Source organism: Prinia subflava, chromosome Z (genome assembly GCF_021018805.1).
Source record: "Prinia subflava isolate CZ2003 ecotype Zambia chromosome Z, Cam_Psub_1.2, whole genome shotgun sequence".
NCBI classification, from domain to species: Eukaryota; Metazoa; Chordata; class Aves; order Passeriformes; family Cisticolidae; genus Prinia; species Prinia subflava.
This window is the reverse complement of record NC_086283.1, coordinates 62,861,179-62,880,652: the sequence shown is the minus strand read 5'-3', so window position 1 is coordinate 62,880,652 and position 19,474 is coordinate 62,861,179. Positions and strand designations below refer to the sequence as shown.

Sequence of the window (19,474 nt, the reverse complement as noted above, 5' to 3'; positions counted from 1 at the left end):
GAGGCCACACCTCGAGTGCTGTGTCCAGTTCTGGCCCCTCAGTTCAGGAAGGACATTGGGACACTTGAGCACATCCAGAAGAGGCAGCGAGGCTGGTGAGGGGCTGGGAACACAAACCCTGTGAGGAATGGCTGAGGGAGCTGGGGGTGTTTAGCCTGGAGGAAAGGAGACTCTGAGATGACCATATCACTCTCTGTAATTCCCTGAAAGGTGGCTGTAGTGAGGTGGGGGTTGGTCTTTTTCTTCAGGCAGCAACTAACAGAATGAGAAGATATTGTCTTAAGCTGTGCCAAGGGAAATATAGGCTGGATATTAGGAAAAAGTTTTTTACAAAAAGGGTAATTAAGTATTGAAATGGTTTACCTGGGGAGGTGGTGGATTCACCATCTCTGGATGTGTTCAAGAAAAGACTGGATGTGGCACTCAGTGCCATGGTTTAGGTGAGATTATGGTTGAGTTGGACTTGATAATCCTGGAGGTCTCTTCCAAACTGGTGATTCTGTGATTCTCTGTAGTGATAGGCTGAGAGGGTGACTTTTTGAGATAGTTAATTTAGGCACGATAGAGGTGTGGGAGAAAGCTCAATGATCCTGCTTTTTGCCAGTGAAAGCAATCTCAGCAATGAGATTCTGTGTATCAATAAGCACTCCAAAGCAACAAATTTACCAATTAATAATGTCACGTTTTATTAATACTGTAGTTTTCAACAGTTGGCAAATGTGTCTGTTCCACCCTGAATGCATTTTTTAAGTGTTAAGAAAATATGAAGAGAAAATACTTGGTTCAGTAGCAATGCAGTAAGGGTAAATTATCATTGCACTGTACAAACACATTTTTGCGAATACAACAGTTGATCTTTCTTGCTCTGCAATTTGAGTAAAAAAATACCCAAATGCTCCATTTTCTGATTGTGTTAGTTTTGCTTAATAGACTGCAGAGCTGTTATTGATTGTTATTGATTAGTATTGTTACCATTGATTTGGAGCCAGCCCTCTGTCTGGCTGTTGTCTGCTTCAACATTTTACAGTAATTATTTTTCCTTTCTAGATCTCTTCACAATAAAAGCGTTAATGATTATGCCAACTTTACCTGCTACTTTGTTGATGTTAAACAATATACAATAAGGCCCCAGTATATGTAGCCAAACACATTTTTATAAAAAGTGGATTATGAGTATTTTTTGCATGTTTTGCAGCATTTGTTGTGCCAGTAATGCATGCATATGACTCCATTTTTTAACTTCATGATTGGTGTAGCAAAATCTTGTTACGGATTTGGCAAGATGGAAGGAGATAGACTGCATAACTTCATTCTGTCTTGTATGTAATAAAGCATAAAGTGGAAGTACAAATATACTACATTTTTGAAATGTCAGTTCAGCATCCATTGTTTAAGACTTTAACGCTCCTCGTTTACATAAATATCTATGTATTTATCCTCAATAAATCCATCTTCTTCATCTCCACGTGCATGAACTTTCTTAAATATTACAATGGGTTCTTCACTGCTTGTGTCCGATACTGAAGGAGAAGGACTCATGTCAGCTGAGAACTCCTGTTCAAACATCTCTGAGTTATTTTCTTCCAGACGATGATGACGGTAGCTGATCAAGTAGTGATACCATGCTGGGCATTTTACAGCAGTAAGAATCAGGAGTGTAGTGCCTAGGACAAACCCTAGGACACCCGCTAGGAAGGTCCAGCTTTTGCCAACAAGTGGTAACTCTTTAAAAAAAGAGGGTTTTTTTAAAAAAAGGTAAAAAAAAGAAGAGTAATCTTCATGAGGAATACTAGCAAGAACTCAAGTATGATTTTTTTTTAATAGTTAAATTGAGAACTCACAAAGTAAACATTGATGACAGAATTACGGAGTGTCTTCAGAGCTTTATTAGAATATTGCTGTGTTGTTAGAGAGTCAGTAACATCACAGAGACTAATAATGTATGTGCATCTCATATTTCCTAGGAGTATAAATCTGCTTTGCATATTTATAAAAAATAATTGTTTCAAAGTCTATTTCAAAGACAAAGCTCTGGGGGCATATAAAAGATAAAAATAATAAATACATATAATTTTTTTTTCAAAAGTTAAATTCCAAGATTAGCCTTTGGAAAAAAATAATCAGTAGCTGGCTTCAAATTCTATTTCCTAGGCTTTACTTTTTATATGATGATAATGTCTGAACCCTAAAATATGATGTCTTTTGTTTGGCGTATCCTTCAGTTGTGCTTCTTTTATAATAAAAATTTCAGTAAACTGTAGTTACCAGTAGTCTATCTACAAGCTGGTTTTGCGTGCTGGCCACTATCCTAAAATAAATTAGAAACTGGTACATCTACAGGGACATGTCACAGTGGTATCTTATAATTTGTGTATATATCTGTAGATAATTTTTCTGCTTTAACTAGAAGAAAGAAGTAAAGTATTTAAGAATGGAAGAGATAACTGGCATGTAAGATTAACGTGGAAAGGTGAGGAAAGGTGAGGAGACTATCACTGAAATTTCCAAAGAATGTGCAATGGGCACATTCACATTCTTAATACTGAACACAGTTAGGATGGGAGTAAAATCTGTAAGTTCATGCTATCATATTTTAGGAAGACAACTACATTAGAAAGCAATTGGTTTGGAAAAAACAATTTTTTTTTAAAGTTGCTTCCCTATTGCTGTTAGGCAGAGATCTAGACAATTATTTGAATTTTAGGGCTTTGAAATTTCATCATCATTTTTAGTATCATTTGAGAATTGTGGGGTTTATATGTTTTGAACACTTACTCAGTAGACCTTAACAGTCACTGTATATGTGTGACTGTCTACCAGAACATAGAAATATGCTTGTTCTGTAGCCCTGGCCTTTATGGAAGAGTCAGAGTGTACTGGGAATGCAAAACGGTGTGAAGTCATGGAACAGCAAATCAAACAGCTCATAAGCAGTAAAGTAAAATATCTGTGAATTACCTGCACGAGTTCTGTTGTTTCCAGTGATGTTGCTTGGAGTTGGAGCTGTTAAGGTACTGCTTCTAAGATTAGCAGCAGGAGTGGAAATTACAGTGTTTTCTAAAGGAGTTTTTTCAATTTTGCAGTCTGCTGGTTGGATAGCTGCCATCTTGATGGAGATTTTTTCCATGTTTGGTAATGTACACGTAGTGTTGCTTTCATTTTCTGTGAATGTGAGCAGTGAAAGGGCTATGAGATGGTGGTAATTTTTTGGCACTCTAAAAAAAAACCTCATGGATAACTATTGTATTACTGCATAATATGGGTAAATTGTTGGTGGATTTTATCCACATCAGAAAAAGATGCACTGTGAAGTTATTTGATGTAAAAAAAAATTAAATGCTGCTCTTACCAAAACTTACCCAATGTCACATTGGAGGCAGTTAGCCATATCTGTAGGTCAAGGAGGTCACAGGAGCAGATCCATGGGTTTCCAGCTAAAACAATTTTAATAAGTCTGAAAGATGATTTTATATGAAAATATTTTAGAAAATTATACTGTAGATTTAAAACGGTCAGATTTTGTAGAGAAGTAAATGTATCTGAATCCAGTTGAGTAATCATGTTATAGGATAGATTCAACACTGAGAGTTGATTTAATCCTGCAAATGCTGCTTTATGAACTGTGCTAATACAGTTGTTGCTAATATCCAGAATTATGAGATTTTTCAGATTGTAGAAGCTGTTACTGTTCAGTACAGTAATGTTGTTTTCATTCAGATGAAGTTCGGCGAGGTTAATAAAATGTCCAAGAATCTCTTTGTCATGATCTTCTAAAGTGATTTTATTGTTTTTGAGGCTTAATTTAGTAATGTTTTGGAAAAGGTTGAGGGAGATATTAAAGAGGTTCTTTCCAGACTCCTCACAAGCAACCTGTTGAAAAAAAGAGAGTGACAATAATTAAATACTATAGAAGAGTCTACTAATGAAGGTGTCTCTGTGAGGACTGTTAAAGGCAAGAGAAAACTATCTTCTATTTTTTTAATGCTGTCACTTTAAAGGAAAAGTTGTATTTCTTTTCATGAAGTTTTATTTACATATTTCTTAATTACCTCATGGTCTGGTGATACAGTGAAATGAATCCTCCTAGTGTCTAGAGACCTGATGTTCAGAGCACTTTGTGCTGAGCTCTGTGCTTCGATGCGTAGGTCTTTATGTGATGGTCATCCAAAATGTAACCAGTTTGGCATACCATTTTGGAATTAACATTTGAAATGAATTATTTGTTGGGTAAAAAAAGAATTACTTTCCTACATAATCTGGAAAGAAAGTGTCATACAGGAAGTTCATTCAAACCGCAAATTAAATATGCTTCCTAAAATGTATTTTTTTAAAAATATATATGTTTATTCTTAATTTAAAATAACATCTTTAGAGCAGACCTTCAACAAAACATTTATTATATATGTATTTGCTATAGCACTTCATTTAGGTTTTCTGTGTTAAAGGTTAGCATAGCTAGAGTCTTTTCTGATTTGAGTGTTTACTCTCAATACCTTGAAATATTTTTGATTTATGAAAAGAGTACATTTATTTATATAGGTAAAAAGGCATTCCTATTGTCTGGAAGAATTTGAGATACAAAATCATCTCAAATATGTTTCAGCGTTATTCACCCACTTACAATGTCTACTATCAGCTAATTGTTTGTTACACTAAAAACTACTTCTTACTTGTGTTTTTGTATTTCTTTTATGTTTATGAAACAGTTTTTAAAATGCCTTCTGCTTCAAGTGTATCTTTCAAAAATAAGGATAGTTCAGATCAGTGTAAAACTTACAGTCTGGGAAGTAATGTTGCAGTCAGCAGTGACTGGATTCAAAAACAGTGTTCCAGTCCAGATCACAAGCCAACACAGTTTCATGTTTGGAGGCTAGAAAAAAACAACACTTTTGCATATCAAGACCAGAATTACTGGTGTCTTCTGTAATGGTAATTTAACAAATTACTCGATACAGCAGTTATTTCAGTGATAGTTTAATAAATGTTGTTCTACATAAATACTTTGTAGTGTAAAATTAAATGAAAACACAGAGGTTATCAGAATTAATGAATTCAGCTTTCATTTTATTGAGCCAAACCTAAAACCCAGTGTGCAGACTGTATCAGCAAATAGGAAAGGGATTGGTTAGACAAGTTAATAGAGAAATGTATCATAAATGTATAAAACAAATAGATAGGGCTGTACTCATTAATATCCCTGTTAAAGCAATTATGAGTATCGAAAGACTATCGGAGAAAACTGCAGAAAGTATTGATGCTTAAATGCTCTCCCTATACAATTTCTCTTGTTGCTCTGACAAGAGAGGCAGAGTACTCTACTAGACAATTGTTAGTTTGTTCAGTCACATTTCTTTTATGTTCTTATGCAAGTTACTGAGCATTTTTGTGAATTTTTAATTAGAAGATCAATACTTTATAATCTTGTCCATAATATAACCTATAATATGACAAACATCTGGACTTGTCTATTATGAAGGTATAGTTGTTGCTCTGATCTTTGGAACTAAGTAAACATGATTCAGTCTCTAGTGTGGAGTTTTTGTACAGATTCAAGCCTTATTTTTTGAAAGTTCAGAAAGGTCCTATGAATGGTATTTACTGTGAAATTAACATCTCTCAAAAAAAAGGGTGTCTCAGTCATTGCTTTTGAATCAGACACTATTTGCAGTATCTATTAATTTTGAGCAGAAATGTTACACCATGTCTGTGAGATGTTAAGTTACTCCTTGTTTATGTACACTTGAATGAAAATGTTATGTAAAAGGTAATGAACCTTTATTTTTCCCAGTTTTTCTTAAGCATCTGAAAAGATAGAGTGTCAAGTTAATCTTGGTATGTCCTTGCCAGATTTCCGTCTTCCAAACTAATAGAAACCCAGAAGGTAAAGTGTGAGATATTTGTTTAAAGTGATCTGTACAGAGCATTCACTGAAATTAACAGGAAAGAGTGAGGGAAATTAAAAGAGGAAGCTTAATTGCACAAACATTGCTAAATATAGGCAGCCTGACAGATTTACAAAACTTCCACCAGTCCTTAAAATGAATGCTGGGAGGCCTTTGCTGATTGTAGTGAAATAAATGAGGTCATAGAACAAACTGATCAAGTCTGTTTGATAACTCCTCTATATTTGTACATCGGAGGACTGACCTCATTCACCTAACTGAATCCACCTGGAAATTTCATAACTTCTTGGAAAGAAGAGGAAGATAAATACCACTTACAATGCTCTGATCCATTGTGTATTTCTACCTCTGTCGGAAACTTACATTGAATAAAAGAGTTCATAAACCTTTTGCCATTTAGCCATTATCAGTGGCAAGGACACTGAGTGCTAGCAGCAGCAGGTCCTGTGGAATTGTGTTCTGTATTAGGTTTTGCACTTGTCAGTGGTGGTACTGGTGGCATGCATATTTTTTAGCCAGTTTGTGTATTGTTAGTAGAAGACGTAATGCACTTTGAGAACTCCCAAAATGACCATTTTAGCATCTGGATCTTGCAGTCTATTTGGACTTTAAAAATACAGCTTCCTAGATGTTCAGAAACAGATCAGATCTTTACCTGGTAATTAAAAAGTAAGGATTAGTAGTATTATTGTATGTTTCAGATTACAAGATGAGCTGTTTTAAATAGAATGGGAAAATGTATTAAATACTGTTTTCTATGTTAATCTGTAAGTTAATAACAACCAAGTTGAAAGTTCAAGTCGTACATGTGTCTAAGCCCAAAACATAACTCCTAGCTCTTACTTTAGTTTCTGCTGAAAACGTAGGGATTTCTTACAAATGTGACTACCTGCATTTTGTGTATATGAACCTGTATAATTAGTAAAAGAACAGGAAAGCATCTGTAATTTTAGTTGCAGTTTAGCATTTTACTAGAACCAGGTTTTATGAGCTGCTATTTAAACTAACTGCTTTGAAAAGAGACTTAGCCTGGCAATACACTAGCAATAAGCTGGTAGTACTTTGATATTTCTTTGTAATTAGAAGTGCTTTCTTAAAAATTTCCACCCTAGAACTTTGAAAATTATATAATTTAAAAATAAGGTAATGATTTTTCTTTTTCTGGGGAGGTCATTGAGTTTATAGAATCAGTCTGGTTTTCAGAGTCTGTTCCCCAGCTTTCTAATGAAATAGAATTTACTTAACGACTCAGCATGTCCAAGGTTCATACTAATTTCTGAAATTTTAATGTATCTTGAGATGTGTTTGTTTCCAGTCTAGCAACAAAGTTACAGTACTAAATCTTTGCCTGCATTTGAATTAGACATGCCAAGTGTCTTACCTTTTGGTTGCTTCTTAGAGGTATCATATGTACACATGTGTAGATTTTTCAGTGCACTGACAAGAAATAACATGGTGAAACAGCACTTTGTTTTTCTTCAACCTTTGTACCTGATGAATAACCAGGCAGTGTAAAAAAATAATAAACCTAGAAAATCCTTAGCAAAAGATTGACTAAGTTGAGCAACAACTTATAATCATCTTGGATTTAATTGGATTAGCAGCCAATAGGAAAGTCTAATTGTAGTATGTTGAAGTGTCAAGTTCCAGATCCTAGAGGAAGCAGTGAGTTTAAATGCCATGGGTGATTTACAAGCAAGTTGAGTTATATCCAGTTAAAGAAATACTGGAGACAGAAAAAACCTTGCATTTCTAAATTGATCATTCATCAAATGAAGAAAATGTCAGCATATTTGCATACCGAAGTAAAGCTTCCTAAGAGCTAGTTAACTCGGTGTTAGTGCTTGTGTTTTGGAAACATCATCATCAAAGGATCTGCAGGGTGATATATAAGGTCATTATTTACGAAGAATTACATGCACTGCAATGATGTCTGTAATAAGGGCTGTATTTCAGGAAGAAGTTCTAAAAACAAATCATACTTGCTGTGGAGTAAATGTCTATGTACAGGCTGGAAAAAAGGGTTTATATTGATACACAAATGCTATGTCCTATAAATTTTTACTTGCATTAGTGCTCATTCTGTCCAGTGCATACCACCAAACTACAGAACAGTTCATCTCCTTTCCATCTTCTTTCCTCTCCAATATGTGGCTGTATGAATTGTTTTATTTCACTATGTCTTTGTTGTTACTGGCACTTTTGTTTTGCATGATATCTCAAAACATTCTACAATTTTTCCAAGCCTCATTTCTGATTCAGCTTCATGAATAGTGTTCAAATTACTTGTGGTAATGAATTGTGTTTCTGTGACAGCCATTGCTGATTTTTTTTTATTGCCTCTTGAAAAATCACTAAGTTGCAGCCTCCCCTCAGAAGGTTTCTGCCAGAGAAGATGCATCACAGTAAGTCATACATTTCTAGTCTCAAGGACATCTGAGATCATCTTGAAGTATTTAGCCAGGAGTCCATATCATATAAGAAAAGGAGAATCGGCTCATGTAAAGAGGCTACTCTGTAATGAGTCCACATGCATTTTAAATAGAGGGGGCTGGAAAAGTAGGTTTCTTTCCTTGTCCTGCCTTACACGCTTCAAATCTCAGGCAAAGATGAGAGAAATCCCACAGAGCTTGGAGACACCACTGCCCTCAAGAGTGGTATTGCTGTACATGTAACAAGCTGTATTCTCAGTCTTTTGAAGATTTCAGTGATCTCCAGGAAGGGCATTGTGTTTATATTTAAATACAAGCTCCCTCTAAGCTGTACTGCGGTGCATCCAGGAGAATTACATCTCGAGTGGAGATTTCTTCTGAAAATCAGCACCCTGAGCATTTTTTTGAAATTTTACTGCATTTTCTCTATTTTCTTTCTTCCATGTGAAGAAAGATCACATGATTTGAGAGAAACTGTAAATGCTGAGACATTTGCAACAGCTTTCATAGGTCCACATTGAGGCATGAGGAGTACTTAATAAAGAAGTAACATGAAAATTTCCTGACAGCTCCTAGTTCCATGCCTTCCAAAAAGTCTTGAATCAAACTACTCTTGTAGCTTAAAAAATAGCTCCTTTCCACTACCACATGTAACACAATTAATCATTTATAAACTGGTGCACATGCAATGGGAGCCTCATATTTGGACTGGGTCTGAATAAATCAGTTTTAGTCTCAAGAGCCCATTAAGTTTAATGTCATGTTACAACCATCCAGTATTTTTATGCAGACCCAGTGCACTCCAAATTTGCCATACTAAGTGCCATACTAAGTGGGAGGTCCAAAGCATTTTTGCAGCATGGCCTGTTAACCTGACAGAAGTTCTACATATTATTCTCAGTTTCCTGGATATTATAGATATTTCTTGGAAGCTAGTTGGAAGTGGTTACGCTTTTGAAACTCTTTTGAGAATTCCTAAGTAATGAAAACTGTGGGAAAATGCTGAGGGAACTGGCATTGTTTAATATCCAGATGAGAAGGCTTAGTGGGTATTTTATCAAAGTGAATACCTCATGAGCAGGGGTTAAGAAAATGGAGCTGCTCTCAGTGATGCCTAAGGACAGGACAAAAGACAATGACCACGTATTGGAGAACTGGAAGGTCCATTTAAATAAGACACGTCCTGCTCTAGGTGACCGTGCTTCAAGTAGTGCACAGGTTGGACTGGACAACCTTCAGAGTCCATTCCAATGTTAACAGTACTCTGCTTCTACAATATTTTCATTATTTCCTTAACCTGAAATCATCATTGTGCAGTTCCACTATTTGGATCTCCTCTTAAACTTGAGGGCATTCTTGTCTGCAATCTTTGATCCCGCAGTGTCAGTTACACAATTTACAATTTATCATCTTGCAGCTCAGGAAAAGTTAATGAAAAAGAGAAGAAAAAAAAATCCTGAAGGAAGGTATTTGGCTGGTTTTGTCATTCTTTGCTTGTTTCCAGAGTGAGAAATCACTCTGGAAACAAGCAAACCATTTAAGCAACCTTTCACGAACAATGAAGGGAATTAAGCTATACTCCTCAGGATTTCAGGAATGTTTGTTGGTTTTTTTTTATTTCCTTTAAGTATGTTCTAAAGTTGACTCTCTAGGTTTTAGGAATTACATAGAAATTACTAGACTTATAATAAAAGAGTGAGAACAGTTCTTTATGCATTCTTTAAGTCTGGCAAGACAGTTGCTTATAGCTCACTATAACTGGAATGGCAAAGTTTTTATATTCGCGAACTATCCATTTCTTAAAAAGATTAAAGTGCTGAATCAAGAACGTAAGAAATACCTAATTTCTTAGTTATTGCATAGTTAAAAAGCTACACTGCTCAGACCTTTGAAACCGCTCTCTATTCTAAAGTAATTAACAATTCTTTGTGAAAAGTAATCTGTTCCTCATCATCTGGTTCTGTCAAGTCTAGATATCTGTATTATATTTTCTTAATGTACATTCACAAATTGCATACCAGCTTCGATATTTCAAACTGCCCGTTACTTCAGAAATTCACCGATTGAGAGGGAATACTATGCTTTTGCCAGTGTTGAAACCAATACAGATAGACAGTGTGGGAGGGTTGAAAAACACCACGTGGATATTATAAAGACAGAGAATTCTTCATTTTCTTTACATTTTGTGAATGTTTATATAGCTAATTCAGCTCCAAGAAGATTAGATACAAGTTGGTAACTCCTTTTTATAGAGTCTAGGCTTTTTGTGTTACACTGAACACTGCAGTGAGGATGAATGAATACTGGAGTTTGAAATGAGTGGCTACAATATTTATTAACCAGTAAAAGTTTCAAAAACATTATGTTTTTACAGCACAGAAAAGCTAATTCAAGCTACAGTAGAAGATATTCAGCATCAAAAGGTTGTGGCAGATGACATGATAAAATACATGACACAGGAAAATCAAGCTAAATATATGGAGATGAAAGCTGCTAATGAGAAACTCTCCCAGGTTAGCTTGTTTCATTATGCTCACTAAGAGATTTTTTTAAACTGGCTTCATGGGATTTAGATAAAATTTAAGTACTAAGAAGCTTGACAACAGAGTAATACAATAAAAAAACTTGCTGGTGTCCTAATCAATTGTAGAAGTACCTGACTATACAGCAATTGACTAAGACCAAATTCTTTGCCTTCTTATATTTTATACTTTAAGAAGAAATAATGTTCGCAATTTTCTGTTTGAATTTAGGGTTTGACATGCATTTTTAAAAAGCCACTGCAATACTTAGATGTTTCATCATGTGTAAAAAGCAAGCAAAAAGGAAAAATAACTCCAGAAATTTTTGTAGTTGACTTAAATAGAAAGTTTTCTTCTTGTGTACAAAAGTGAATCTGACTAGCTTTTTTCTATTATTATTATTATTATTATTTTTATTATTGTATGTCTGAATGTATCATAAAAAATGAACTGGGCTTTATAAAATATTTGTTACTTCACTAATCCTTATGTTAACAACACAAGTAACATTTCTGGGCTCTCTGGGATGATCTAGTTTAAGCCGTATGGTCTTAAAAGTTTCTCTGTATAGTCTGTACAGAGCTAAGTTCAGTATTTCCCGTCTGTCTTAGAATGAGCTGAATCAGTAGTCAGGGCTTATCTGCCTCTTTCTGGACTATGAAGAAACTGTCATGACTGGTTCAGGTTTTAAAATTTGACTCTAAACTTCTGAAGTACATACAGTACGTTCTGCCCATGGTATTGATTTTAAGAAAAACATAATAGAAAAAGGGCAAACATTTTTTTGCTAGTAGCTGGACTGCAGAAAATTATAAGAGTAATAGAAAAGTTGAATGCTGAAAGCAACTGTTTACTATATCTGAGTTATGAGAAGGAGCTGGACAGATTCTTGTCTTTCAAACTTTTAAGAGCAGCATTGGGATGGTTTATAGCATTTGGTACATACTAAGGTTTGGAGTAAAAAGGAGTTAAGTAGTAATTTTTATCTGAATTTTGCATTTTGCTTCTTTAGGAATTGGCTGTTCAACAGCAGGAATTGGATGCACTAAATGTAAAGGAAGAGAGTCTCAGAGCTGTATGTATGATAATAAGTGATCTCTATACTCCTCTTCCCTGAACGCTAGTGTGGAGAGTAATACAGTATAAAAAATAATTATAATTTCTTTTCCCTAAATTTTTAGATACTGCAGGATCATTCTCTAGTATATGAAGGCAAATCTGCCTCTCTAGTTTCCACTAATAATTTCTAATCAGTTTTGGGTAAAAATATCCTATTGAGGAGAATTTTTTCATATTGGATCTTTCATGAATAAAAGGATCTATAAGCTGAAGCATACAGTCAGAAAGTATAATTTTAAAATACTGCTAAATATTTTTCAGTCCTTTTGAATGTTGTATATAGTTTGAAATCCCCTAGAAACTGTAAAGTAATAAATCTCCTCAGAAAATCAGCCCAAGGAAGAACTTGTCAATCAAGAAGTAACTGATTGGGATAGTCTATTCCAGAAAATGCAATATTGACAATATGGATTATAAATTTTAGTTTTTATCAGGTACTTTATGAAGTGCTTTTTACTGTCTCTGTGCTTTTTGTAAAAAATAAGCTTCATTTGCAATGTATAGGTAAGTGTTGGTTAGCTAAAGTGTGATTGCCACAATGCTCTCCTCCCATCTGAGAATAGCTAGTACGTGTTTGCTTTTCCCCACAGGAAATAGCACACTCTGGGGTGAAACAGAAAGCTGTGGAGTTGTATGAAAGGCTCCATGAGCTCAAGGAACGTCGAGATCGGATGATTGCTGAGGATAAGAACATGGAGTCTCCACAGGAGGAAAGAGAGAGATTGCTAAAGCAGGCAAGAATAGAAAATGTTGTTACGTAAAAGATTCTCCAAGTCAGTATTATTAGGGGTGATAATACTTGAAAATGCTTAAGTTTGTACTTTGCCTTTGTGTTCTAGGCAGTGCAAATAGTCTGATATTCAAAATAGTTAATGAATTGGAAGGCTGGGATATTTCAGGTTCAGCCAAAACCTGGAGACCTGTTGTAGTGGGTTCAGAGGAGGGCTGTGAGGATAATCCCAGGGCTGGAGCACTTCTTCTGTGATGTCAGGATGAGAGAGTTGGAACTGTTCATCCCGGAGAAGAGAAACTCTGGAAGACCCTATAGCAAAGTACTTAAAGAGGCTAAAAAAAGGGCGAGTGACTTTTTTACACAGGCAGAAAATGGTAAGATGGGGAAAACTGTTTTAAACTAAAAGATGGAAGATTTAGACTAGATGTTAGGAAGAAATTCTTTACTGTAAGGGTGATGAGGCAGTGGAAAATGTGGATGCCCCATCCCTGGAAGTGTTCAAGGTCAGGCTGGACGGGGGACCTGAGCAACCTGATCAAGTGGATGGCATTCCTGCCTGTCATGGGGCTGGGGAGTAGAGGAAAGGGTGACTTGGAAACAGATGATCTTTAAATTCCCTTCTAACCCAAATAATTCTATTATTTTAAGAAAACAAAATTGGCACAGTGAGGTTTTCAGCTGGTTCACTTGCTCCTCCTATTCATGAGACATGTTGGTTGGGAAGATTGATCCAGTTGAACAGCTCTTTTAACCTAACTCCAGAGAGTATCCTTGTGGGGTATGGAACAGGTATACTAGTTTAGGAGTAATTGGATCAGTTTACAAGAGCCTATGCTGTAACCAGCCATTTATACTTTATAGATTATTAGTCTGAATGACCAACGGAAAGTGTATTTGATTTTTTGAAGTATGATTTTTAAACATTTGGAAGATATAACTCTTAAATCATATCACTTCTTGTTGGACTATGTCACAAATTTGTGATTTCAAATGCTAAGTTTCTATTCCCTGTATTTTGAATTCAGACTTTTTTTTTATATTTTCCTTTTTTAATTTGTAGATTTAATTTCATTTGTTAAAGTTGTTGAACTTTTTTATAGGTTAAAGACGATAGTCAAAAAATTGCAAGCATGGAAAGACAGTGAGTAACCCCATCATACTGTTGCTATAAATTATGCATATACCCTAAAGATGCATAGTTGTGTTCCTTCCAAAGTCTATTTCTAGAGACTTTTAGAACATCACCATGTCTTCATACCTGTACTAGTCTTAACCTTCCACAGAGAGTAGAATATGTTCTTCTGTTTCGGGTAAACAAATTTTGTAGTGATAAGACATTTAGATGTGCATAATAATATACTTCCATCCCTTAGGAACACACCTTGAGAATGTAAACGGGTAGTAGCACTGACTTAAACTTGTTTAAGGCTGAAAAAAACATTGATTGCTCCTCTAGGACAGCTATGAAATTGAACCTTCATTACACTGCAGTCACATTTTTAAGTTTGTTTATGTGTTCTTAAAACCTAAGAGTTACAAAAGTTCCATTCGAAAGAGTTGAAGGGCATTGCTTCTTGATTCTTAGGTGCTAGGCTTTTCCAAAGACTGCTCAGAAAGTCAAGTAATGTATGGAACAATGTACTGAGGGGTAAATAAAACCGTACAATATTTCCTGGTTTTGAGCCTTTTGATTTCTCTTTCTTGAAAGAAAAATCGAGAAAATTCATAAAATCTCCTAGAAACAATTTTAAATTATTCTAAGTGATATTCCCAACTATAATTATTGGTTAATTAGTAATGCATTTTAATTGAATAATAGGTTGCTTAACAGATTTTTTTTAATAGATAACAATAACAAAGAATTATATTTGAGATTTTATGTAGAAATGTGTTAAAGGTAGTTTCATTTCACGCTTTCATTGATTATGTAGTAGAGCATTTTATGTGGAAATTTCTTAGTGAATTTTACTAAATACAGTTTAAGGAATACACTTATTGCAGTTTAACAGTTATGTTGTACCTCTCTAAAGCTGAAGAGCAACCAGCAGAGGGACTAGTTGAGTAAGTTGAGGATTACTGATGACTCAACAAAAATTGTTTTTTAGTGAGAAGGAGCTACAGAACTTCTATTCAATAAACAGAGGATTAAAGTGACAGATGATTTACATATACCTTTTATAATAACAAGGTCATCTTGATATTCTTTTGGTTTGATAAATCCATATTTTCTATTTTTATTCTTGACTTCTCTCTTCAGTTTTGCCTAAAATAAAGTTAACTATTTTACAACACAGTTTTAACCTTGACTTTCATTATTTATTTGTTAGGTTGGCAGAAGTAAAAGAAAAAACAGATTATTTAAGGAAGGTCATTCAACGACTTGATACGGATCTGGAGAACCATCAAGGTAATATGATTTGCATTGTAGCAGACTACACAGAGCTGCATCTGTTCTATAAAAAACTGTTATACCTAGGAGTTGCTTAAAACTTTTAGGTTTATGCAAACATCCAGTGCTCATGAGCATGAGAAATTCTCTGCCTACAGGTACAGCCTTTTCTTTTCAGACATAATAAGTGGGGAGTACCCACCTTTAGTGATACATTCAGCAACTTCATATTGAACATTACCATGTAAAATAATAGGTCAGCTGTCTAGTTTTCTGTCCAAATTTAATATTGCTTGAGGAATAGAAGTTTATCTTAATGGAAGCACTGCAAAATAAGGCCATACTTAGAAATGCTTTCATTATTTTTACCTTTTACATGATCTGTTACACTGTCAGAGAATGTGGAATTGAGAATATATAATAGCTATGTGTAAAGCAGGCTGAATTCAGTATTATTTTTATCTGTCTTTCAAACTTCTTGTGTTGATCTTTTCAAGAAGACTTTGAAGCTGCCCAATAATGCTTGGCTTATACTTACCTCCAGCAAACACATGCTGCTAGTGCTTAGGCTGGGTTAGTTTGGAATTTGTCCTAGCACTGGAAGTATTGTTCTGGAGGAAGTAACTTCAGTTTGAGCATGGGCCCTTAAAAAGCTGTAAATGGTTCTCCACAAAATGAAGATTCATGCAATGGAAAACCTTGTTTTGATTATAAGAAATCTTATTCAGATTGGAACTTGCTTGCGTTCTGAACGTCTTCATAACAGTTATTTAACTCTAGGATTAAGGCGTTGTTATCCTTCTTACTTTTAGCCTTTTCTAGTGCAATCTGGGTACAATCTAGCTGTAAGTGCCTTCCAGGTGAATAAATAGCTAAAAATCGGCCTCTAAACAAATTTTTCAGATATCTGTTTGTCATCTTTTGCATGACAAAATCTTTCAGATTTGTACATGCATCTATTTATCATCTTTTGCATGGCAAAATATTTCATATTTCTACAGGTTTTTTTGCAATTAATTTATCAAGACTGCTATATTAGCTTTTGTGTTTCCAGATAATATCATTGCAAACTTTATTGTTCTTTAATTTTTCCTTTTTGTTTGGCTTGCAACCATTTTTTATTTTAACTTTGGAGAAATACAGAAGGTAAGAAGTGAGATGCTTTTCACATTTTGTAGCTCAGTGTACACACACAATTATTCATTGCTGGACTGTGTCTTTCACTGTTTTAGAAAAAGAAGTCTGTTGAAGAAGAGAGTTTGAATCATATGTAGGAGAAAGCACATGCTCTGTCAGCATATCAGAACCAGTCAGAGTCAAGTTACTTTGTGGTATAATGCAGAGGGAATTACACCTCTTTGTGTAACACTGGGGGAATAAAAATACTCATAAAGAGTACGTTGAAACCACGGAAATGGAAGCCCCTAATGCTGCCTTCTCTAGTGAATGGAGCAAAAATCACAGAGAACCATTCATATTTCTGCTCTAAATCAGCATCTTGGTGTGTCCTTGAAGTTCTTGTGCTCTCTCCCTTCCCAGTGACTTTACTTCTGGATCAGTATTTAAACATTATTACATAGCATTCCCAAAATTCAGCTCTGAAGTTTTTTATATAAATATCAGGTGAAACAGCCAGGAAAAAACCAAAAGATTTAACTAAGGATTTTTTTTAATATTTTAGGATAAATATTTCAGTGTTAAAAATATTTCTGAGCAGGAAAAAGACTAAACAGACCATGTTGAAATAGCTACTTTTAGGTTTTGCCAGAAAAAATCTAAATAAGTAAATAATTCACTCACTCATTACATGTTCTATATACCAGCAGTAAACTTTAATGATTAGTCAAAGTCAGCATCAGCTCATAATGTAACAGACTTAACCCTTGATACATTGAAGGAGATGTTAAGATATTTGTGTATATAATGGCATATTTTAAGGAAAACTTAATGAAAAGACATCTCAAAGTTGTAATATTAAAATTTTTTCTATAAATGCTTGATAGATCATGTAACTCTGTTTCATGGCTCACTATTACTAGAATTTTTAAGAGCTGAGCAGGCTAAGTTATTAACTGTTGGAGCCTTGCCTTGCAAAATGAAAGCGAGTCCAGCAAGGAACAAAGCCACAACTGCAAGGAAGCTGAAACAGAATCAAAGTCCATTAGGGCCCCTCAGGTGTTCTTATTGTTTGTATACATTAGATAAAAAGGAAAGCATGCGCGTGCACAAATAAAAAGTCCTAGAGAAATTTGCTTGCTCAGTTCTATCTGTACCTGTTTGATTCTTTTGCTTTGTATCCTTTAAAATTAAAAAAAATATTTAAAATAAAAACTCGATTAAAAATATAAATGTTTGAAAACTAAAATTATTTCTAGGAGTGAATTGTCTCATGTTCTTGTGACATATATATCAGATGTCTCACCTTACTAATACATATAAATTATGAGTTATGTAGAATCAATAATTGAATTTAAAAATAGGGTGAATACGTGTGTTATTCCTTACTTCTAATACCAGTATATTGAAGGTGTATGGAAATGTTGTTTCAAACTCAATGGTAGAAAGCTTTCTGTGCATTTTATTTTCCTAGACCATTGCTTGTAGAGTTTTCCTGTTTATTTCCCTGAGATATCACTTGCAAGCTGCATATCCTTATGAAAGTCCATTGTAATAGGTGAAAGCGCAGTTGAAGTGGCTCTTATATTAAACAGGGCTGCAGAAAGTTTTAACTAATCATGATGCCCAAATATACAGAAGCAATTGTTCTCTATTTTTGAAGTTCACTTGACTTCAGAAAAACTCTGTGAACTTCCTTTGTCCAAACTGAGTGTTTATCCCACTCCTGTCTCTCAGAAGTTGTAACCCCTTAAAGGTTGTCAAAACTGCATTGAGGCTGATTTATTAAACTACCTTCTTTTTAATATAAAGATGTATATGACATAGTTAGTTGAACTGTCTACATTAAATGAAATGGGATGAATCCTGTAGTTCCTAGTCATGTTGAAATTTTATTTTTGAAACAGACATTTTGCCTTCTTGAAGGAATCCAGGCCTGAAACAATCTAAAGTTAAATCAATGTTACATCTCTTGTAGGAGAAGAAAATTGGAAATACAAGGAGTTGAAGAAGAAGGAAGAAAACATGGACAGTAAGTTTTCTAATGTTATTTAGCCTAATACTTTATATAACTATATCAGTATTATTAGGCCGAATTTCACTAAATTACAGGTTTTGTCTTATTGTTAAAAGAGTTAATTTACAGCTGCAAAGAATTCATGTGCTGATCTTTGCATAAAGTTCTGTGGTCTTCTTCTGTGGACAAGATAATTGGTATCTTACAGGACAGTCACAAATATTCAGAGCATCTTTCAAGGCTTCTCATCAACCATTAAATGTCTTAGGAGCACAACTTCACTTTATGAAAGCAAAGCTGTAATTAATGGATTGAATGATTAAAAGCAGAACTTCAAAATAGAATACTGTAGATATAATGAAATTCCTTAAAATTAGGGCTTCTCGTATCTATTTACTCAAGATGAATTTTCCTAAAGCTTTGTTATACGTCAAAAAGTTTTAATGTTATAGAGATTTTAGTAGCAACTAATAGAGAATAAAAATAACTGGCTTTAAGTATACCTTATTCCTTGTGTACTGCAGGAGATAGCTTACAAAAAAGTTGGTCTGTTACTCAGCAAAGGGAAAACGGTCAGTAAACATGCCATGGAGGTTCAAGGGATATAATACCTTTTTTAAATGTTCTCTAAAAACGTTCTATATAACTTACGGCTAGCATGATACTGAAAAAGAAGTCTCAACTGAAAATAGAAGAAGATGAGTAAAACAGAACACAGTGAGTTTCTGTGTTTTCAAATTACCGGGTTTCCAGAGAAGCAAAAAGATAGAAGCTCACTTGTTCCGGATTTTCCATATTAGTACAGGTGGTGTCTGCAGTTTTTGGGTTTTGCTGCTGCTTCTACCCTTCATTAAAGGTTATTGATACAGTTCCAGACCAGTTAGTGATCTGTGGGACCTGAGAGCTGAGAGAGTAGGGGGAACATGCCAGGAGTCGTAAGGATGGGGAAAGAGCAAATATGGTGCCTATGTAGAAGAGGAGAGGACAGGGAAATACAGGCCAGTCAGATTAGTATCAGTTTCCAGACATAACTTGGGAAAACTATATGCAAACAATATGTAAATGTTACAGGAATGGGAATATGAATAACACTAGTATAGATTTGTCAAATACAAGCAACTTTTTCTGAAGATTCAATGCCAAAATGAAAGGATATACTGCGTGGAATTTTGCAGTGTGTCAGATGTTTGGGTTAGTCAGTATTTTCTTAATCAGTTGGATGATGAGAGAGAGCATCTGACAA

At 34.7% G+C, this 19,474-nt stretch overlaps 1 protein-coding gene across 3 annotated transcripts in view; it reads left to right on the top strand.

Annotated features, from left to right (window-relative positions):
• The window catches only part of IFT74 (intraflagellar transport 74), a 39,201-nt gene that overhangs the window by 6,077 nt on the left and 13,650 nt on the right, over positions 1-19,474 (top strand). For all 3 annotated transcript variants that reach the window (XM_063423533.1, XM_063423532.1, XM_063423531.1), the window contains exons 9-14: positions 10,710-10,848; positions 11,870-11,932; positions 12,567-12,710; positions 13,810-13,850; positions 15,037-15,116; positions 18,193-18,246. In XM_063423533.1, coding sequence (XP_063279603.1) covers positions 10,710-10,848; positions 11,870-11,932; positions 12,567-12,710; positions 13,810-13,850; positions 15,037-15,116; positions 18,193-18,246 — 521 coding nt within the window. The remainder of the gene's footprint in view (positions 1-10,709; positions 10,849-11,869; positions 11,933-12,566; positions 12,711-13,809; positions 13,851-15,036; positions 15,117-18,192; positions 18,247-19,474) is intronic.